This window comes from Sinocyclocheilus grahami, unplaced genomic scaffold, assembly GCF_001515645.1.
Source record: "Sinocyclocheilus grahami isolate Dianchi unplaced genomic scaffold, SAMN03320097.WGS_v1.1 scaffold138.1, whole genome shotgun sequence".
NCBI lineage: Eukaryota > Metazoa > Chordata > Actinopteri > Cypriniformes > Cyprinidae > Sinocyclocheilus > Sinocyclocheilus grahami.
Genome location: NW_015505317.1, coordinates 1,419,524 through 1,437,986, shown reverse-complemented (window position 1 = coordinate 1,437,986; position 18,463 = coordinate 1,419,524). Strand labels below are relative to the sequence as shown.

Genomic DNA, 18,463 nt, shown 5'->3' with positions numbered 1-18,463 from the left:
TAGCAAATGGCTGCAATATAACAAAGAGTGAAAAATTTAAGGGGGTCTGAATACTTTCCATACCCACTGTATATCTTCAAGAATCGGCTAAAAACACATCTCTTCTATCTTTTTTGACCCTCTAACACTAGCACTCTCTATTCTAATTCTATTTTTTGAAACTAACTAACACTAGCTTTTCTATCTATCTGTTTCCTTTTTATTCATTATATAATTAAAAAAAAACTTGCTACATGTACTGTGTTAAGCTAACTGAGACTTGTTATAGCACTTGTATATCATTGCTCTTTTGTTGATTTTGATTGCTTCCATTGTCCTCATTTGTAAGTCGCTTTGGATAAAAGTGTCTGCTAAATGTCTAAATGTAAAACGTAAATGTAATATAATATATCTATTTTAATATATTTTGCAATATATAAATGCAATTTATTCTTGTGATATGGATTTTCAGCAGCCATTACTCCAGTCTTCAATGTCACACGATCCTTTATAAATCATTTTAATATGCTGATTTGATGATTTGTAATTAGTATCTTTATAATTTTTTTGCAAACCGTGATACTTTTTCAGGAATTTATTGTTGAGGAGAAATGTAAAAAGAACAGTATTTTTTAAAGAAATGTTTTTTCAATTATAAACTGAACATTATAAATGTCTAAAATGTCGCTTGATCAATTTAATGAATCCTTGATGAATTAAAATACTGATTTCTTTAAAAGAAATCTTACTACCCCAAACTTCTGAACAGTAGTATGTAGTAACATAATATAATAGATAAATACTTAAATCAGTCCTAATTTTACATAATGGCATAATTTGTACAGAATTTTTATTATTTTACATAATGGCATAATTTTTTTCACATAATTAGTTTATTGTCAATGTATGTTATAATGTCTTAAAACAGCAACGGGTTGATTCTCTTTCTAGGGACGTAAATGTGAAAACACTCTTGTACTGTTGTTGTTGTTCATTATATTGATCAATTTCATGCTCCACCATGTGATCAAGATTGTGACATTCCTTTGGTGTCGAGCTACAAGCAACATATACGCAGAGGTCCTCGAGTGAGACTAATTAAAACAATTTCAGGCGACCTTATCTTAAAAACATGCTGAACTTCATCACAATCCAACCATTGAGTTCCAACAAATCACCATTGTGTGACTGAATCACAAGTGCAGCTTTGCTGGGGGCTGAATGTGTGCTTGAAATAATCGAATTAATTCTGTCCCACGAAGAGGAGTTCTGGCTTGTTTGTGTTAGGAAAATGAAATGTTTTTCTTAGAAAAAGAGAACCTTTTATATGTGCAGAGATCGAGACAAATGTCTATGAACACGCCGCATTGACAAACCAAATCTCGTAAATGGCTATTCAAGGGTCCCATGTGACCAAGATCCAGAACGTGTGCTAGTGCTTGAAATCAATCGTGACTCACATATAAGTGGAACACAAAATGTTTTCTTTCTCTTGCTCTTTTAAGCAAAGCAATGGGGTCACAATCATCATACTGTAATTGGAATCAATTCAATGTGGCTCATAACTTATCCTTGTGACAGAGTCTAACAAAGACTGTTGTTGTGATAGAGAAACTTTCAAGATTTGAAACATAACTAATTGTGTAGTGGTTGCTATCTGATCTGGATTATCTTTGATTGGATATCCACTTCAGATAAGTGTCATCGTTCATTCTTTTAAATAATAAATAAACTTTTAAATTCTATTCTGAACATTCATTTGATTTCCAAATTCCCTCACCTTGGAAATGGCCCTTGTTTGTGTCTGCTCTATGTGCACAAGATGCAATTTTAGCACCTGGAAAGCAAAGAATTCAGTTTTATGTTTCACACACAGCACGAATTGATAGTCAATACTCTTAATAGCAAATAAATTGTTTAACCAATGTCTATAAAGTGACCTTGAGAAAGTGAACCACTTTATTTACATGCATTATGAAGTTTATGAATTACAGCTGAAAAGAAAAAGGACTCACACAGATTCTCATGTCTCTTGAGTTCAGTTTGTAGATCAGCAGGACTCATCAGCAGAAGACTCCTCAGCTCACTACTGCCCTCTACTGGCTACAAACAAACATTCATGTAAGAACAATCGTGCATTACATTTGGCATTTCTGTTTAAAAAACACATAAATACACAAAAACAACATTGTGTGCAACCTCAATAAGATGCCTTAAATATAGCTTGCATCACACATCAAAATAAGCTTAGCCTAGTTTATGTCTGTACCACATATTCAGGATTGAGGCACCAAATATAATAATTTAGATGAAGCGTATTAGCCAACCACTAAAGTCTCTCAATGTCTATGGTGGTTCAGACCCTGATCTAGTCTTAGTTTAGTGGTTTAGTTGGCCAATCTATAAACAATCCGCAACAAAATGATAAGTTTTCTTACTATATTGGATCCACATACCACTAATGCTTCCAGCTGTTGCCTGTATTTCATAAGGTCCTTGAATGATTTTTTCACCTTAGACCTGAGGAACAGAATTCTGAAGGGGAAAAGGTATTAAAAAACAAATGAAAGACCAAATCTGAAACCCCTTTAATTTGTTTTAATAAGGTTTCATTTGTTAACACTACATTAACTAACAATGCAAAATACTTATTAAGAATGTACTACTTAATGTTTAATTTCAACATTTAATAACACATTATTAAAATCAAAAGTTTGTTATCTGTTCATATTATTTAATGGGCCTGATCTAATGTGTATTATCAATGAACACTTGTATGTTTTTCTGTTAACAAAGATTAATAAATACTGTAACAAGTGTATTGCTCATTGTTAGTTAATGCATTAATTGACATTAACTAATGGGACCTTATAGCAAAGTGTTACCAATAATTAATACAATATTTATTAATTAGATTTTTTTTTTTTTATTACAACTCAGGCAAGTGCCATGACAAAATATATTACACATATTACATTACATTCTTGCAGAAAATTTCGATAAGGACACTGAATTCCGAATTCATATTCAATATCCTTACTAAGTCTGTGAGAAGACAAGCTGACTAAGAATAAGATATTCATTTATTTTTAATACACATTTAAAAATATTGGAAGACATATTAAAAGGTTGGCAAAACCTTACACAAGGACCGTCGTCCAGTCACACTCAAGATCTCTTCTACATTTTGCACGAGAAGTTCTCTTGGGTTTGACTCCCCAAATGAATACTTTCTTAAATGAATCATAAGCCCGCTCTCTTTATTGATGTTTTTATATATATTTAACTAGCTTCCTCTTAAATGACTGCACTATAAAATTCAAAACTAATGCTTGTCTTGATGGATCACACGGAGCTCTGTGTTAGTATGCGTTGGAAAGGAAATAGGTCTTTTCTTAAACTCTCCTTATCCAACTATTTTTAGTGCTATGTAAATCAACGAGGCTTTTGGCTGGTGATGAAACTCCCTCCATGTCCTGTCATTAAATTCTGATCAGTCATAATGGCTATCAGCCAAGTGGGACAAAGGAAATATCCAGTAATGAGGAGAAATTTCTGTCTGTTCCACTGCTCCAGTTATACCAATGTTAGTAGCTTCATAAAAATAGACTTTAATGGCACTCTGGTTTTTGTAAAATATAATCAAGTAAAACGTTTAATATAGAGTAACTCAACACAAAAGCATTAAAAGTATAGGCCAACTGCTAAGCAATATTAAATATGAAGTATGTCTTTTTATTTGTAATTTATTTTTATTTATTTTTTAATAATCTCAAATATTACAGGAATCATCAACATGTTTAAAAGGACATTTCTGCATCCTTACCTCTCAGCATCTGTCATGGGCTCTTTTGTTTGAGGGGTATTCGTTTTCTTCCCACCTGCTCTGGAATTACCTGCTGATGAAGCACTAAATGTCACCAATTTATCAAATCAGCATGAGCAAAGATATTATTAATGGCTACACAGACAGCTAATCTAAATGCAATATCACTGGATTACAAGAGACCCCTACTGTACAGGATTTAGGCAACAACATGACATGAGCAGGGGGTTGTTTATGGCGATTACCGAAAGCGAAAAGAATACACACACATCTTATTCTGCTCACAATGAAAATAAAAAATAAAAACTCATGGGTCGGGGTGGGGTGGGGGGGTAAAATATGAGTTTTATAGGAGTAAGGGGACACAGTAGCTGGTCTGTGGATTTTATACCTGCAGTTTTTGTCGTGGGACTCATCAATTGGGTTCCAGTCATAGGGGAATAGTCCCTGTTTGGTGCTTGCCTCTTAGCTGGGCTCTAAAATAGATTCATTTGAAGCATTGGTAAATTTTTCTTTATGTTATTGTGCTTTTAATAAATAAGTAACACTTCATTCCTTTACTTCCATAACTTATGATTAATGACATGGTTCGGACGTCACTTTAAAATGAGCTGAAATAATAAACATTAAAAGAATATGAACAAGCCATTTCTGATCTGAAATCCTGGCGTAGAGAAGCCTGGCGTTGTGTTTATTGATTTACTTAACTCACATTTTCTTTGTCTTGTAACTGAAGGGCTCTCTTCACACTGTATGGAAATGTAGAGTTTATTAGGGCAGTCAAAAGTGTAACATCATTATCAGCAGCGTATTTGATTTTTGTAATTAAGGCTTTAACAGTTTTGGGTTTGCTTATTTATGTGGATGATATCCATACCAGAATATACTTCTTTAAGCTAAATATTACTTTATGTATGTATTTACATTCTCACATTATTGCATTGTAACGTTACATTATGTGTTTTTATTCCAATTATACCGGTACACATTCAAGTTTAATAGCTTTATTAGAATATAGTAATTGCTAGATGATATTAAGTGTGACAATTCTTGTACTAGGCTAGCTATATTAGGTTTATCCGTGAATTATGATACTAGAATTGTAAAACCTCAAATCTATTACTTAAATTCGACGTGTGATATTTTCTCATCCCACTCGTTCAAAAACACTTAAGTATTGAATATTTCTCACGTGGAGGACCTTGGACAGGTAAAATGATAGTTATATGGTATTCAATGAAGTATTATAGCGTATTTTGGCAGTAATCTTTAATAGCAGGGTACTTACTCTAATAGCATCTTTTTTCGTAAGGATAACATGAACACAAACATATATCGTTGAAATTATAGTACGTTGAAACAGTGTTAATAATTATGCGAAAAAGTGAGCCACTTGAATAGATAAACTTACGGCATTTTAGATATTTATCTCTTTCTTGCGGTGGAGTTGACAGGCGTTTTTATTTATAGTTTGTAGTTTGGCGCGGTGCGGCAGTAATTTAGTCCCCCGGAAACACTTATCTGTGATTCTTCATGCTTGTTAAAGTATTTGACAGTGTTTAACTCCATTTACTAGAGAAATTCCACACAGCATGGGTTAAAATATTGTTAGAGTATCAATGGTGCTGGCTGACAAGATTATATCACACACATATCTAATGAATAAATATTGTGTGAGGAGCATTGAGGGCAGTTGTTTCTCGTGATCGCATTTTAACTGCGCACCGGGTTTGTTTACACGCGGCAGCCATGGCAATCAGACTCGGTAGTGAACAACACCGCCAGCGGACTGCTGTTATCACAACATGCTTTGATATTTCGCTTGCATATTGAATATATTTTCATGATGCAGCGCTCAGAGGAAGAGAGGTTTTATATGACGTGCAGGGCTGCTTATCTGTCTGTGTTCAGATCCAGTCTGGTTAATATGACTTCAAAAGATCAGCTGTGCTCCGGTGAGCATAATTCAACTCAACGCGTTTATACCTGCACGTTGATCATAATATAAAAGGCTAAATATGATTGATAATATCAATAAATGGGTAACACTTAATTCATAACTAATCAATCAGCATTCATAATTCAGGAACAACGTGTTATAGATAATGTAAATTCAAAGAATACAGTATAATGAACATGAATGCATTAGTGAAAGTGATATTTCTAAATATTTCAATATATTAATCATATATTAATATTTTCTAATGACTTAGCCGATGTCAGTGTCAAATATTATCAGTAGTCAATGTATGCGATGCGTGTCCATCTATGCTGTTTTGTCTCTCAGTCCTTCAGCAAGCAGGTAGAAATCCATCACAGAAAGCTTTAGACAAATATTGGCCACCAGGAACCAAGAAGCTGCATTTTGATGACTTTTGTGAGATACTTAAGAAGGAAAAAGCAGCAGAACCAGACCAGCTTATGAGAATTTTCAAGAAATTTGATGCAAATTGTGATGGATATATCTCTCACGAAGAGCTCAGCAGAATCCTTACTTCCGTATGTGTTACATTTGTTCCATTCTCTCTTTACAACCATGTTTGCCTGCTGTTATAATCATTTCAGATTTGGATTTTGATATGTTTGTTTTAGTCTGGTGAAAAAATGTTGCCTAAGGAAGTGGATGAAATATTTTCCTTAGCAGATGTCAACAAAGATGGGAAGTTAGACTATGCAGAGGTACAATCTCCAAGCATTTAACAGCAATACACGTTTTGGTTGAAAAAGGGTGGTTTCTAATGTAAACAGACAAATTATAGGTGAGTTGAATTAACCAGGCTGCTGTTTAGTTCTGCAGGCTTCTCGAGTCTACAGTAGAACAGTGTCAGAACGCAGCACTGGAGAAGCTTGAGGCTGATGCCAAACTGAAGAGGCAGAACTTTGGCAACCAGATGGACAACTCCCCACAGAGCCTAGAGTCCCAACCTGAGCTTCCAGCCTCAGAGACACAGCCCAGAACAGAGCCGGAAACCACACAGAGGAAAGGTATGATACAGGGTCTGCACTAGGGTTGCCAACTTCAGAAAAGGAAAATACGGGACAATCGCGATTTATAAGGGACATATGTGCATATGCATACATATATATACACACAGGTGCATCTCAATAAATTAGAATGTCGTGGAAAAGTTCATTTATTTCAGTAATTCAACTCAAATTGTGAAACTCGTTTATTAAATAAATTCAGTGCACACAGACTGAAGTAGTTTAAGTCTTTGGTTCTTTTAATTGTGATGATTTTGGCTCACATTTAACAAAATCCCACCAATTCACTATCTCAACAAATTAGAATATGGTGACATGCCAATCAGCTAATCAACTCAAAACACCTGCAAAGGTTTCCTGAGCCTTCAAAATGGTCTCTCAGTTTGGTTCACTAGGCTACACAATCATGGGGAAGACTGCTGATCTGACAGTTGTCCAGAAGACAATCATTGACACCCTTCACAAGGAGGGGAAGCCACAAACATTCATTGCCAAAGAAGCTGGCTGTTCACAGAGTGCTGTATCCAAGCATGTTAACAGAAAGTTGAGTGGAAGGAAAAAGTGTGGAAGAAAAAGATGCACAACCAACCGAGAGAACCGCAGCCTTATGAGGATTGTCAAGCAAAATCGATTCAAGAATTTGAGTGAACTTCACAAGGAATGGACTGAGGCTGGGGTCAAGGCATCAAGAGCCACCACACATAGACGTGTCAAGGAATTTGGCTACAGTTGTCGTATGTATCTTGTTAAGCCACTCCTGAACCACAGACAACGTCAGAGGCATCTCTGGACTAAGGAGAAGAAGAACTGGACTCTTGCCCCCAATGTCCTCTGCTGGTGTTGGTCCATTGTGTTTTTTGAAAACAAAACGTCACTGCACCCGTTTACCAAGAAATTTTAGAGCACTTAATGCTTCCTTCTGCTGACCAGCTTTTTGAAGATGCTGATTTCATTTTCCAGCAGGATTTGGCACCTGCCCACAGCACCAAAAGTTGGTTAAATGACCATGGTGTTGGTGTGCTTGACTGGCCAGCAAACTCACCAGACCTGAACCCCATAGAGAATCTATTGGGTATTGTCAAGAGGAAAATGAGAAACAAGAGACCAAAAAATGCAGATGAGCTGAAGGCCACTGTCAAAGAAACCTGGGCTTCCATACCACCTCAGCAGTGCCACAAACTGATCACCTCCATGCCACGCCGAATTGAGGCAGTAATTAAGGCAAAAGGAGCCCCTACCAAGTATTGAGTACATGTACAGTAAATGAACATACTTTCCAGAAGGCCAACAATTCACTAAAAATGTTTTTTTTGTTGGTCTTATGAAGTATTCTAATTTGTTGAGATAGTGAATTGGTGGGTTTTTGTTAAATGTGAGCCAAAATCATCACAATTAAAAGAACCAAAGACTTAAACTACTTCAGTCTGTGCGCATTGAATTTATTTAATACACGAGTTTCACAATTTGAGTTGAATTACTGAAATAAATGAACTTTTCCATGACATTCTAATTTATTGAGATGCACCTGTATATATATATATGTGTATGTATAGGAGCGACCAGCCGGCAGAAGATTTCGCAGCCTTCCTCTACATATACTGCGTGAGGCAGTGGCTGTAATTAAATGATGACAGGTGACAGTGATTGTTCTCAAGTGTCGTGACCAGCACTGCTGCTGTTGCATCAGTCAGTGGTTAGATCAGCGTAGCAGTCAATAAAAGGGACACATCAATTAAGCCCAATATGCGGGACAGTTGGCAACCTTAGTCTGCACAGAAGCACAAAACATAAAAGCACAATGTATTATAGTATAATGTTAGTAACTTATGCAACAGAATGCTTTTACCTTCACTCTCTTTAATTTGGAATGAGGAAATTAGAGTTAAGTTTGGGTTTGGTCTTAAAGGAGTAGTTCACCCAAAATTGTAAATTTACTCACTCTCAGGCCATTCAGGATACAGATGAGTTTGTTTCTTCATCAGAACAAATTTGGAGAAATTTAGCATTACATGATCACTTGCTGACAAATGGATCCTCTGCAGTGAATGGTTGCTATCAGAATGAGAGTCCAAACAGGTGATAAAAGCATCACAATAATACACATAACTCCAGTCTATCAGTTAAAGGCTTGTGAAGTGAAAGGCTGCATGTTTGTAATAAACAAATCCATCTATAAGGCCTTTTAACTTTAAACCATCACTTCTGGACAATACGAGTCCGTAATAATGTGATGGAATGCTTAATTTCTAGAAATAATTTCCGATAAAGAAACAAACTTATCTATGTCTTGGATGGCCTGAGGCTGGGTATATTTTTGGCATTTTTCTTTTTCTTTCTTATTTTGTTTGATGAACTATTTCTTTAAAATGTGACAGTATTGGTTGGGTCGGGTTCAGCCAGCTCTGCTTCACAGGCAAATAATGTACACAAAAGCAAACAAACACACAATTCTGTTTCCATTCCTCACACTGCAGTCTATTATATAGTAACTAATGATTAAGCTATTGATCTCCCCTCATGTGTGATGAAAAATCATTTGGATTTGTGCCATAATGTGAACTCAATAGAGGGTTTGTATAGGGAGGAGCTTTTAAAACCTTTTGATTAAGGCAGCCATTTGTCATTATTATGAGTACATGCAGGACTAGTGGAGATTTTCTTTTGCTTTGTGGTGTTCAACTTTAAACATTGTTTTTAAATGTGCAGTTTTTTTCTTTATCTACATTGTTCATTTTCTTTTTTGGATCGCTTAGTGATGCAGCTGTTGTAATGAAGATCCACATTAAAATAGTTTTAGCTTATAGTTTCTATTTTTGCATATGACAGACAGTCGCTCATCATCCAGACCATCATCAGCTCGCAGTCGTCGGTCATCTTTATCCACGGCCATCACCATGGGCGCTGGTAGCACTAAGAGTGGCAGACTGGCAGAGCCCAAATCTCTACAGGTACCAGCTGCATTGTGGGAGTGCCGGTGTCTTTTGGAAACTATCTCTCTATATAGCTCTTGAGAATAGAGATTAAGGTTGGGATAAGATTACACAATAAAAATATAATTAAAACATGTTTAATATTAAAGGGTTAGTTCACCCAGGAATGAAAATTAGCCTGTGTTTTACTCACCCTCAAAGCATTCTAGGTGTATGTGACGTTCTTCTTTCAGACGAATCCAATCGGAGTTATATTAAAAATTGTCCTGGCCCCTCCAAGCCTTTCAATGGGGGGGGTAAGCGGGTGTTGGTTATCAACAGTTCAGAAGACGTGAAATAAAGTGCGCGCATCCATAATAAAACGTCCCTCACACCGCTGGGGAGGGGCCGGGACAATTTTTAATATAACTCCGATTGGATTCGTCTGAAAGAAGAAAGTCACATACACCTAGGATGCTTTTATGGTGAGTAAAACACAGGCTAATTAAAATTTTTGGGTGAATTAACCCTTTAAACAACTACAAATGAGTCAAAGTTCGCATTATAGGCTAATTTCCGTCTGTTGTCCCTGGCCTATTCCTAAAAAGTCAACCTAAAATTTCTAAAACAAATTAAAAAAAATGTAATATATTTAAATAAATACATACATGCATACATAAATAAAGGCTGAGTAATTATGGAATGAGCTATTTGGGAATAAATTGTTACAAACAATCTTGGAACTTCCATTTTGCCTACATACTAAACTTTATCTAAACTGAAGTGCCTTAAGGGCAGCTATACATTTGCTGTGTTTTTGTAGTATCAAAGCCTTTTGGTTGCAAATTTTCACCTGGTCGATATGAGTGCAGCTCTGCTATTGATCTCCTTCCCTTTGTTTGCACTCTTTTTGACTTTAACCTCAGCTGGTTTGCTTTGTCACAGAAAAATAATGACCAAACTCGTCAAAGCAAAGAGATTGGAAAAAAAACTAGATGCTCCTGGGTGAAGAAAGTTCTATCGCCTCAGTTCCAGCATGTTGTATTACCTGAGCCAGGAGCTTGATAATTGGGCGTAGGGATTGGAAAGGGTCAGGTTGTGTGTTTTATGGTGGCTTGCGGTCTGTGTGCGAGACTTTAAATTACAAAGGTTTCTGGGAGGTGACAGGGCAGTGTATTAGTCCAGCCGAGTGACCCATCTCCTTGGGACACTACATCAGGGCCTTTTAAAGTAGACACTTGCCTCGGGCGCTTTTCTTCATTTTGATTCGGGGTGGACAAACCACCCAAGTGTTATGATTTGATCCTTAACACGTTTCACAACCCAGCATAAATTCTGGGAGGAAATTGCTTTTGTTGAAGAAGTGTCATTTCAGGAACATGTTTTTAGCACTCGGAAAAGAAGCATAAACCCATTCTAAACATTAAAAGGTCTCTGTGGCACCTGAGGACAAGGTTTATTTCCCAAAACTACTCTCTGATGGGTCAGAAAGGAGGCTGTTTGACTCAGATTTTTTGATTACTTGATGATTTAGAGTATATTTGCTATAACATTTTAGCTGGACCTAAACAACCGCAGTTAAAAGAGCAAAAAGGCTTTGTTTAGACAAGAATTTATGGGTTTCCTCAGGCCTTTTTACTTTTAATTACATTATTAATGCGTATAATATGAATTTCAATGGTCTGTATTGAAATTTAGGCTTATTCACTTATCATTTACACACAAAAATAAATATTTGACTGTTTTGTTCCACCCAGGTCTTTGATTGCCTTTGTTTTAGCAAAGATGTTACAATAGTGGCACCCTGTGGTTGCATCTTCAACTTCCTCCAAGAACATTTCTTGCTGGGATGATACTGCAGTTGTTGTTGTTTTTTTTAAATCCAGCATGGTTTGTGATGTTTCTACTGTGTCGCACCTTTAACACGTATTTCACCAGGATTGGCATCACACTCTTATGAGAGGTTGTTTTTATCTGGAGGAAGATGGAACGATTGTTTCTCTTCAGTATCGCCTGATTATACCAGAGACTATCAGCGTCTACCTGACCATACGTCCCCTCAACCTTAGCCCAATTCCTGGTAAATATATTGTACATGGTGTTAAAGACCAAAGTTACTGAAGTTACAGATTTTGAGTTATTCAAAGTATCCAATTTAGCAGATTAGCGAATTTTGTAGTAGTATTTTTGACTATATGTTTATGCCACAGATAAGCCTTCACCGTGGATGTGTGTGGACTCAGCTCTCTATGTGGTGATGGGGAATGAGACCAAAGAAGATTCAAATTTGGTTTGCTTTACTGAGTTGAGGGATAAGGAGGTTGGTAAATGCATCACTTTCATCTAAATATGATGGTACATATAATGCATCTAAATATGATAGTATATATATTATTGAATTATAATGCCTTCTTGTATGTTGACATATTCTCTTCAGCAATGATATAAGAGTCGTCATCTGACACAAGTGCCTTTTCCGTTTTGATATGGAAATATACTAATTTGATCTTTTTTATATTTATAAATATTATAATATATATTATATAATTATTCTATCAAACAAATAATTTGTGTAAGTGTTAATAAACCATTCCATCTCAAGCTAAGTGAATACATTTTAATGGGTGTGTAGATGTAATTATGACTTCAGAAAGGTACCAGGGTTGATTTTAATGCTGATGCTAAAGTGATAAAAAAAAGAGAAGACTTGTTCTTCCTGAATGTGTTACTTGGGTACACAACTGATAACTATAACTTGTTAATATTACATTATGTCAGCAAACATCGAAAAACAAATGTAAAGAGAATAAAGACAAAAGGCTCTCTCTCTCTCTTTCTCTCTATGACGTGTTTAGAAAAAATGCCTGAATCAACTGTAATATATATATTAACATATAGTAAAAGTCTGCATCAGCTATTCATTGTTGAAGCCTTTTTTTACATTAATTCAATATGAGGGACACAAATGTCATTTTATAGAATAACCTTCCTCATTTTACAAAGAAATATAAATCTATTATATTTATATATGTGTGTGTGTGTGTGTGTGTGTGTGTGTGTAACAGCTACAGAAAAAAAAGCGTATTTATTTATAACCTTGTGCTTATGTAAAGTTGTTTGACATTAAATGGTTTATTCTAACATATTTTTCCACTTCTACAAAATGTAAGTTAAATTATACATTTTGAAAAATAGTTTTTGTCATTAAATCTGAAACTTTTGACATTTTATATATTTTAACTTTTTACATATTTTTGTTATTTTGATAAATGCATGAAAACTGATAGATTCCTTCTTCATTCCTATTTTGTAAAAAAAAAAACATAATGGAAAGTTTGAACTCCGCTCCATCAAATTAGGTAATAATAGGCTTTTGTTTCCCCCTTTTCTTTTCTTTTTTTTGTTTGCAAAGTAGCCGAATGTTTTCCAAATTGCAGGATTGGAAGATGCAATTGAATCATGATTGACTAGTACATTTCTTTGCATGTTGTGATAACAAAGTCTTCTGTAATGTTTCATTTATTTTAAAATAAAAATATTGCTTCCAGATCTTAAACAAGTAATGTCCAATCTAGTCTAATAATATGCATTTCTATAACAGTATTTGGTCTCCTGTAGAGAACTTTGACACAAGGAAAAATGAGTTAACCAGACAAGGCTTCCTGGAGCTCAACCTGATGGAAGCGAATGATCGGGAAGGTGACCCCAGAGATTTGTGGCTCACCCTGGAGGCCATGGGCTACAACCGCAGTTTAGAGATGGTGGAGGTACAAAGGTCTTTGAGATTTACTCATGAGAATGTCTTGTAATTTCCAACTAATATAAACTGAAGACGTTTTTGCCTGGGTTTAGGGAAAATGTCCTTTATTTTTAACTAACTTGTAGCCAGTGTAATCAGAACATGCTGAGCTAATGTGTGTTTACATTTTTCTTTTTTCTCCCAGGCCTGTCCGTTTGTCATTGCAGTCTACTGTGAAGATGTAAAGGCAACTCTTCAGGCAGTTCATTTGGATTCTGGTATCAAGATGTTGAATTCTGCTGTACAGAGGTCTATCACGTCAAAAGCAGAGGCCAGATCTCTCAAGGGTCACGAGAATGTCTTGGTTTATACATACAAAGGAGAGAGCAGGATTTCATCAGTCATTGCCAATAAGGTAGTTTGGTTATTGTTTTATGTCACTTAGCTGGTGTTTTTGTATCCCAAGAAGTCTGAAAATCAATACATGACATTCATCTCTAAGCTAAAAAAGCCAGCTCTTTTAAAAAGTGCCTGTGTAGGCCTCACTTTTGCACTTCTAGTACTTAACATTCACTGGGAATACAACAAAGTAACTGGAATGCTTTATAGAAAGGAACACTGGTCATGAGTAGAATTTCAATGTCCTGAATTGCCATTATATAGTCAAAGTCAGCTGAAAGACCATTTCAACCGATAGAAGGGAATTCGATCTGCTAAGAGGGCTTAGGATTTTGCCATAGTCAGTGGAACTAATTATCTGAAATACACACTAATGTTCGGGGTTGGTAAGATTTGTTTCTTTTTTTATGTTTGTAAATAAAGCCTCTCATGCTCACTAAAGGCTGCATTTATTTGATCAAAAATACAGTAAAAACAGGAATGTTGTGAAATATTGTTACAATTTTTACAATAACTAATCTCTATTTTTATGTATTTTAAAATGTTGTTTATTCCTGTGATGCAAAGCTGAATTTTTAGCAGCCATTACTCCAGCCTTCAGTGCCTCATGATCCTTCAGAAATCATTCTAATATGCTGATTTGCTGCTCAAGAAACATTTATTATTAATATCAATGTTGAAAATGGTTGTGCTGCTTAATATTTATGTGAAAACCGTGATACATTTTTTCAGTATTCTTTGCTGAATACTGACGTTCAAAAGAACAGCATGCATTTGAAATAGAAATATTTTGATCAATTTAATGTATACTTGCTAAATAAAAGTACTTTTTCTTTCAAACATGTTTTTTTAACTCATTCCAAATTTTTGAATGTTAGTGTTCACATTTCCTGTGGCACTGTTGTTAATGTATGATTATAAAACGAAATGTAATGTTTTCTTTTCACCGATTTTCCCTGTTGTTTTCTTGGTACCCATCACTTCCGATGCTGTAGTCCAATCAGAAGGTGACGGTGCACATCAACAATGAACAAAACAAGAACTGTGTGAGCAGCAGGGGCATGAGTGTGTTTGCTGTGGAGGTTCCTGCTAGGACTAAAATGGTGAGATACACTATTTTCACTCACAAATAGAAACTAGTTTATTTTGTAGATGCGGGATGAGGTGCATTTCATGCTCTATTTCCCGTTAGAACTAATAAAAGAACCCAACTAGAGTGAAGCTAGTTCTACATAACAGACACTCATATTTACACTTACAATGAATATCTTTAACAGTTGTGCTCTGTTCAGGTATGTCAGCACGTCATGGCTTTAAATGAACAACAGGAGTGGACTTACAACTGTGTTGAGACCATCATACCAAGTTTGTAAATGTCTCAGTAATGTTTTTACTATGAACTTAACAAATTTAGTATGAGACAACAGTTATATATAGTGCTTGTAAAATAAATAACATAATTTTGTTTGCTACAAGGACCATTGTAAACATGTTTTATAATAGCTTTTTGTTTGTTTGTCTGTTTTTTTTTTTACTGTTTCTGTAAGCATTATTAATGTTATTACAGTTATATTCATGATATTCATATTTTTTTGTAAATAAAGCAATTGTTTTCAATTGTTTTTTTGTGATAACTGTCAGTAAATCGTTTTTTATTTGTTTGTTTATTATTTAAATTAGAACAATGATTTTAAAGGTCACACAATTATTTAATATTCGTTTCTGTGAACAGTTTGATTGGATGAATTTTTTTTTTGCACATTTACCCCAGTCCATAATGGGAAGTAACCAATCACATTACATGTCATGTCAGTTTGGGTTTCCTATGAAACTGTGGCAATTTAACATAAGCAATATAAATACACAAATTTAGTTTTAAGCACTAGTCTGGCATTAAGCTAGTGGGCAAACATACAATCCAAATTTCAGAGTGTTGTACACACAGACCAAAATTTTATTCGCCCTTGACCTTTAGCACCACATGTAGGTTTAAGCTTCTATTTATAACATTCAGTCAATTATTTTGCCCTTTGACTTTCACTACTGTAACTAGAACAAGACACTAAGGTCACATGACATGTGAGGAGTATTTAAACTGCATTCCTTTGCTCTCCATCTCTCTCACCAACAAAGTAAACCTCTTCAAATTTTGTATTCAATATATAGCCTCTGTTTTATTTAGTGTTGTTAGAGCTCAGAGATTTTTGTGTAACAATCTTTTATCCAAAATGTGACACCCCCACATCGGTTTCTCTTGCATTCGAGACACTGTTCCAGCTTGACTTTTAACCACTGATCTATAATAGATATAGATCAGTGCTTTTAACCTGTATTTTTTAAAGAAACCTACAATATCATGACAACATGCGAACCTTGCATCATTGTAAACTTTGTTCTGCTTTGAATGAATTCTGTGTGAAACTTGATGCAATAGATTTTGCAATAGAGCTCCAGCTTTCCCAGCATGTACTTTCAAGGGCCCCTAAATTTTCTCCCACAAGACCATGATCTGCTTAAGTGTACAACTAAAAGCCTTAAATGTTAATATGGAGATAAATATTGAGATTCAGTGCAGACATATCTAATAAAGATGAATCATTTGTTCTAAAACCACTCTGATGTTCAAATATTGTTTGTTTGTGTAGGTTTTCATATGATACAATATTAATTTAGAGCAAAAAACATAGTTTTATGTTTTTCTTGTTTTATACTTTTTTGTACACTAGTATTACAGACGTTATAAATGGCTTAACTGTCTCTTTAAATGTGGGCGTGTCCGTTTAAGTGGTGAAAGGCCAATGTGTGAGCACAGTGACAGCAGAGAAGCTAGAACGTGGTGAACAACTCACTTCCCGCTGGGCACCCGGATAGTGACAGACACTGACCGCTGCTGCAACATGGTGAAAATTACGGTTATTAAGACCAAACCGTACACCGATCAAAAACCCGGAACAAGCGGTTTGAGAAAGAGGGTGACTGTGTTCCAGCAGAACCAGCATTATGCGGAGAATTTTATCCAGAGTATCATTTCCACCATTGACCCTGCTCAGAGGCAGGAGGGCACCCTGGTAGTGGGAGGAGATGGACGGTTCTTCATGAAAGACGCTATTCAGCTGATCATCCAGATTGCTGCAGCTAATGGGGTAATTTTATGCAAAAGTAACATGTAGCAAAAGTTATTTCCTTGAATAGGAAAGGTCATTAACACATACAAGTTCATTGCAAAACAGGTACTTCAATTGCAGTTGTGCTCTGCCATGCATGCTTTCAAAACTCCATGGAATAAACAGCAAGGTCATATTTCTGGAATTTCTTATGCATTTTTTATCATAGTGTTTCCAAGTACATTGCATACACATTTATAAACGTTACATAAAAATTCTCGCCGGGGAATGATCTTGTCCACACTTCTATGTTCAATTCGTGAACGACTCGTTCATTTAAGTCGGATATTTTCAGTGAATCGGTTTGCAACATTGACAAATCTGAGCGATTCGTACGCGAGTCGGGCTGAATCAGTCCGTGCGGTTCACAAGTCATCATTGAACCACCAGAATCCGTGTATCATTCGATCATTCGTTTTTTGATTTAATACTGAAAGTAGAAAAATTAGAAAACGGCTCCTTTTTCGTTTTTTCGTTTTTTTCCAAAAAACGAGAAATAAGAATTCAGCTTAAATTTTCGTTTTTCGTTCATGGGTAGAAAAATGAATAAACAGCTTGAATATTTGATTTCTACATGTGGGCGGGAATTAAACGCCCCTTTCTGCTGATTGGTCAGCCGAAGATCAAACCGTGCCATCATCAGTTTTTCTGCAGCAGAATAATAGTCCTCCGCTGCTGCAGTTGTATGGATTCTTAACGCATTTATTGCAACTACATTTAATCTTTTTTTCATCAAACAAACAAATGAATAGCTCGACACAACTCGTACCGGGGCATTGTCTAGACAGGGTTTTCTTCTGTGTAGATATAAATTCTATTCTTTGCATCAGCTGAGCATCTTTCACAAACATGAACCACAGGGAATACTCGTCTTTTAAAAGGCTTAATTTAGATTATTTTACATTAAATGCATCATATAAGTCACTTTGGAATAAATCACAGTAGGCCTATGTATCATGATAAAAAAAGCGACTTTACAGTCTGGAAATACTTTAGGCTATAGCAATATTAAGGCTATATTATTTCTTGGACCCCCGATCACTTTAAGAACCACTGGTCTACACAGAAGAAAGCCCTGTCTAGACTCTGCCCCTGTACGAGCTATTCATTAGTCTGTTTGATGAGAAAAATATGAAATTGATAAAATGGGTTATTAATCCGTACAACTGCAGCAGCGGAGGACTATTATTCTGCTGCGTGATACTGCAGAAGAACTGATGATGGCACGATTTGATCTTCGGCTGACCAATCAGCAGAAAGGGGCTTTTAATTCCCGCCCACATGTAGAAATCAAATATTCAAGTTGTTTATTCATTTTTCCACCCATGAACGAAAAACGAAAATTTAAGCTGAATTCTCGTTTTTCGTTTTATGGGGAAAAAAAACAAAAAAATGAAAAAGGAGCCATTTTCTAATTTTTCTACTTTCAATATTAAATCAAAAAACGAATGATACACGGATT

At 35.5% G+C, this 18,463-nt stretch overlaps 3 protein-coding genes across 3 annotated transcripts in view; all 3 read left to right on the top strand.

The window, feature by feature from the left end:
- Nucleotides 1-10,657, top strand: part of LOC107591199 (dolichyl pyrophosphate Man9GlcNAc2 alpha-1,3-glucosyltransferase-like) — a 36,826-nt gene extending 26,169 nt beyond the window's left edge. Inside the window, exon 15 of the mRNA XM_016280280.1 lies at nucleotides 10,645-10,657. The gene's annotated coding sequence lies outside the window, so the exon portion shown is untranslated. The remainder of the gene's footprint in view (nucleotides 1-10,644) is intronic.
- On the top strand, nucleotides 5,507-15,311 carry LOC107591198 (EF-hand calcium-binding domain-containing protein 7-like). The gene is made up of 11 exons (XM_016280279.1): nucleotides 5,507-5,760; nucleotides 6,093-6,304; nucleotides 6,398-6,484; nucleotides 6,595-6,790; nucleotides 9,617-9,738; nucleotides 11,638-11,779; nucleotides 11,910-12,023; nucleotides 13,318-13,466; nucleotides 13,644-13,853; nucleotides 14,833-14,940; nucleotides 15,130-15,311. The coding sequence occupies exons 1-11, from the start codon at nucleotides 5,649-5,651 to the stop codon at nucleotides 15,208-15,210; spliced, it is 1,533 nt and encodes a 510-aa protein (XP_016135765.1). The 5' UTR covers nucleotides 5,507-5,648; the 3' UTR covers nucleotides 15,211-15,311.
- A 1,346-nt stretch (nucleotides 15,312-16,657) lies between these two features.
- The window catches only part of LOC107591179 (phosphoglucomutase-1-like), a 12,527-nt gene continuing 10,721 nt past the window's right edge, over nucleotides 16,658-18,463 (top strand). The window contains exon 1 of the mRNA XM_016280250.1: nucleotides 16,658-16,980. Within this exon, the coding sequence (XP_016135736.1) occupies nucleotides 16,735-16,980 (246 nt within the window). The 5' untranslated portion in view covers nucleotides 16,658-16,734. The remainder of the gene's footprint in view (nucleotides 16,981-18,463) is intronic.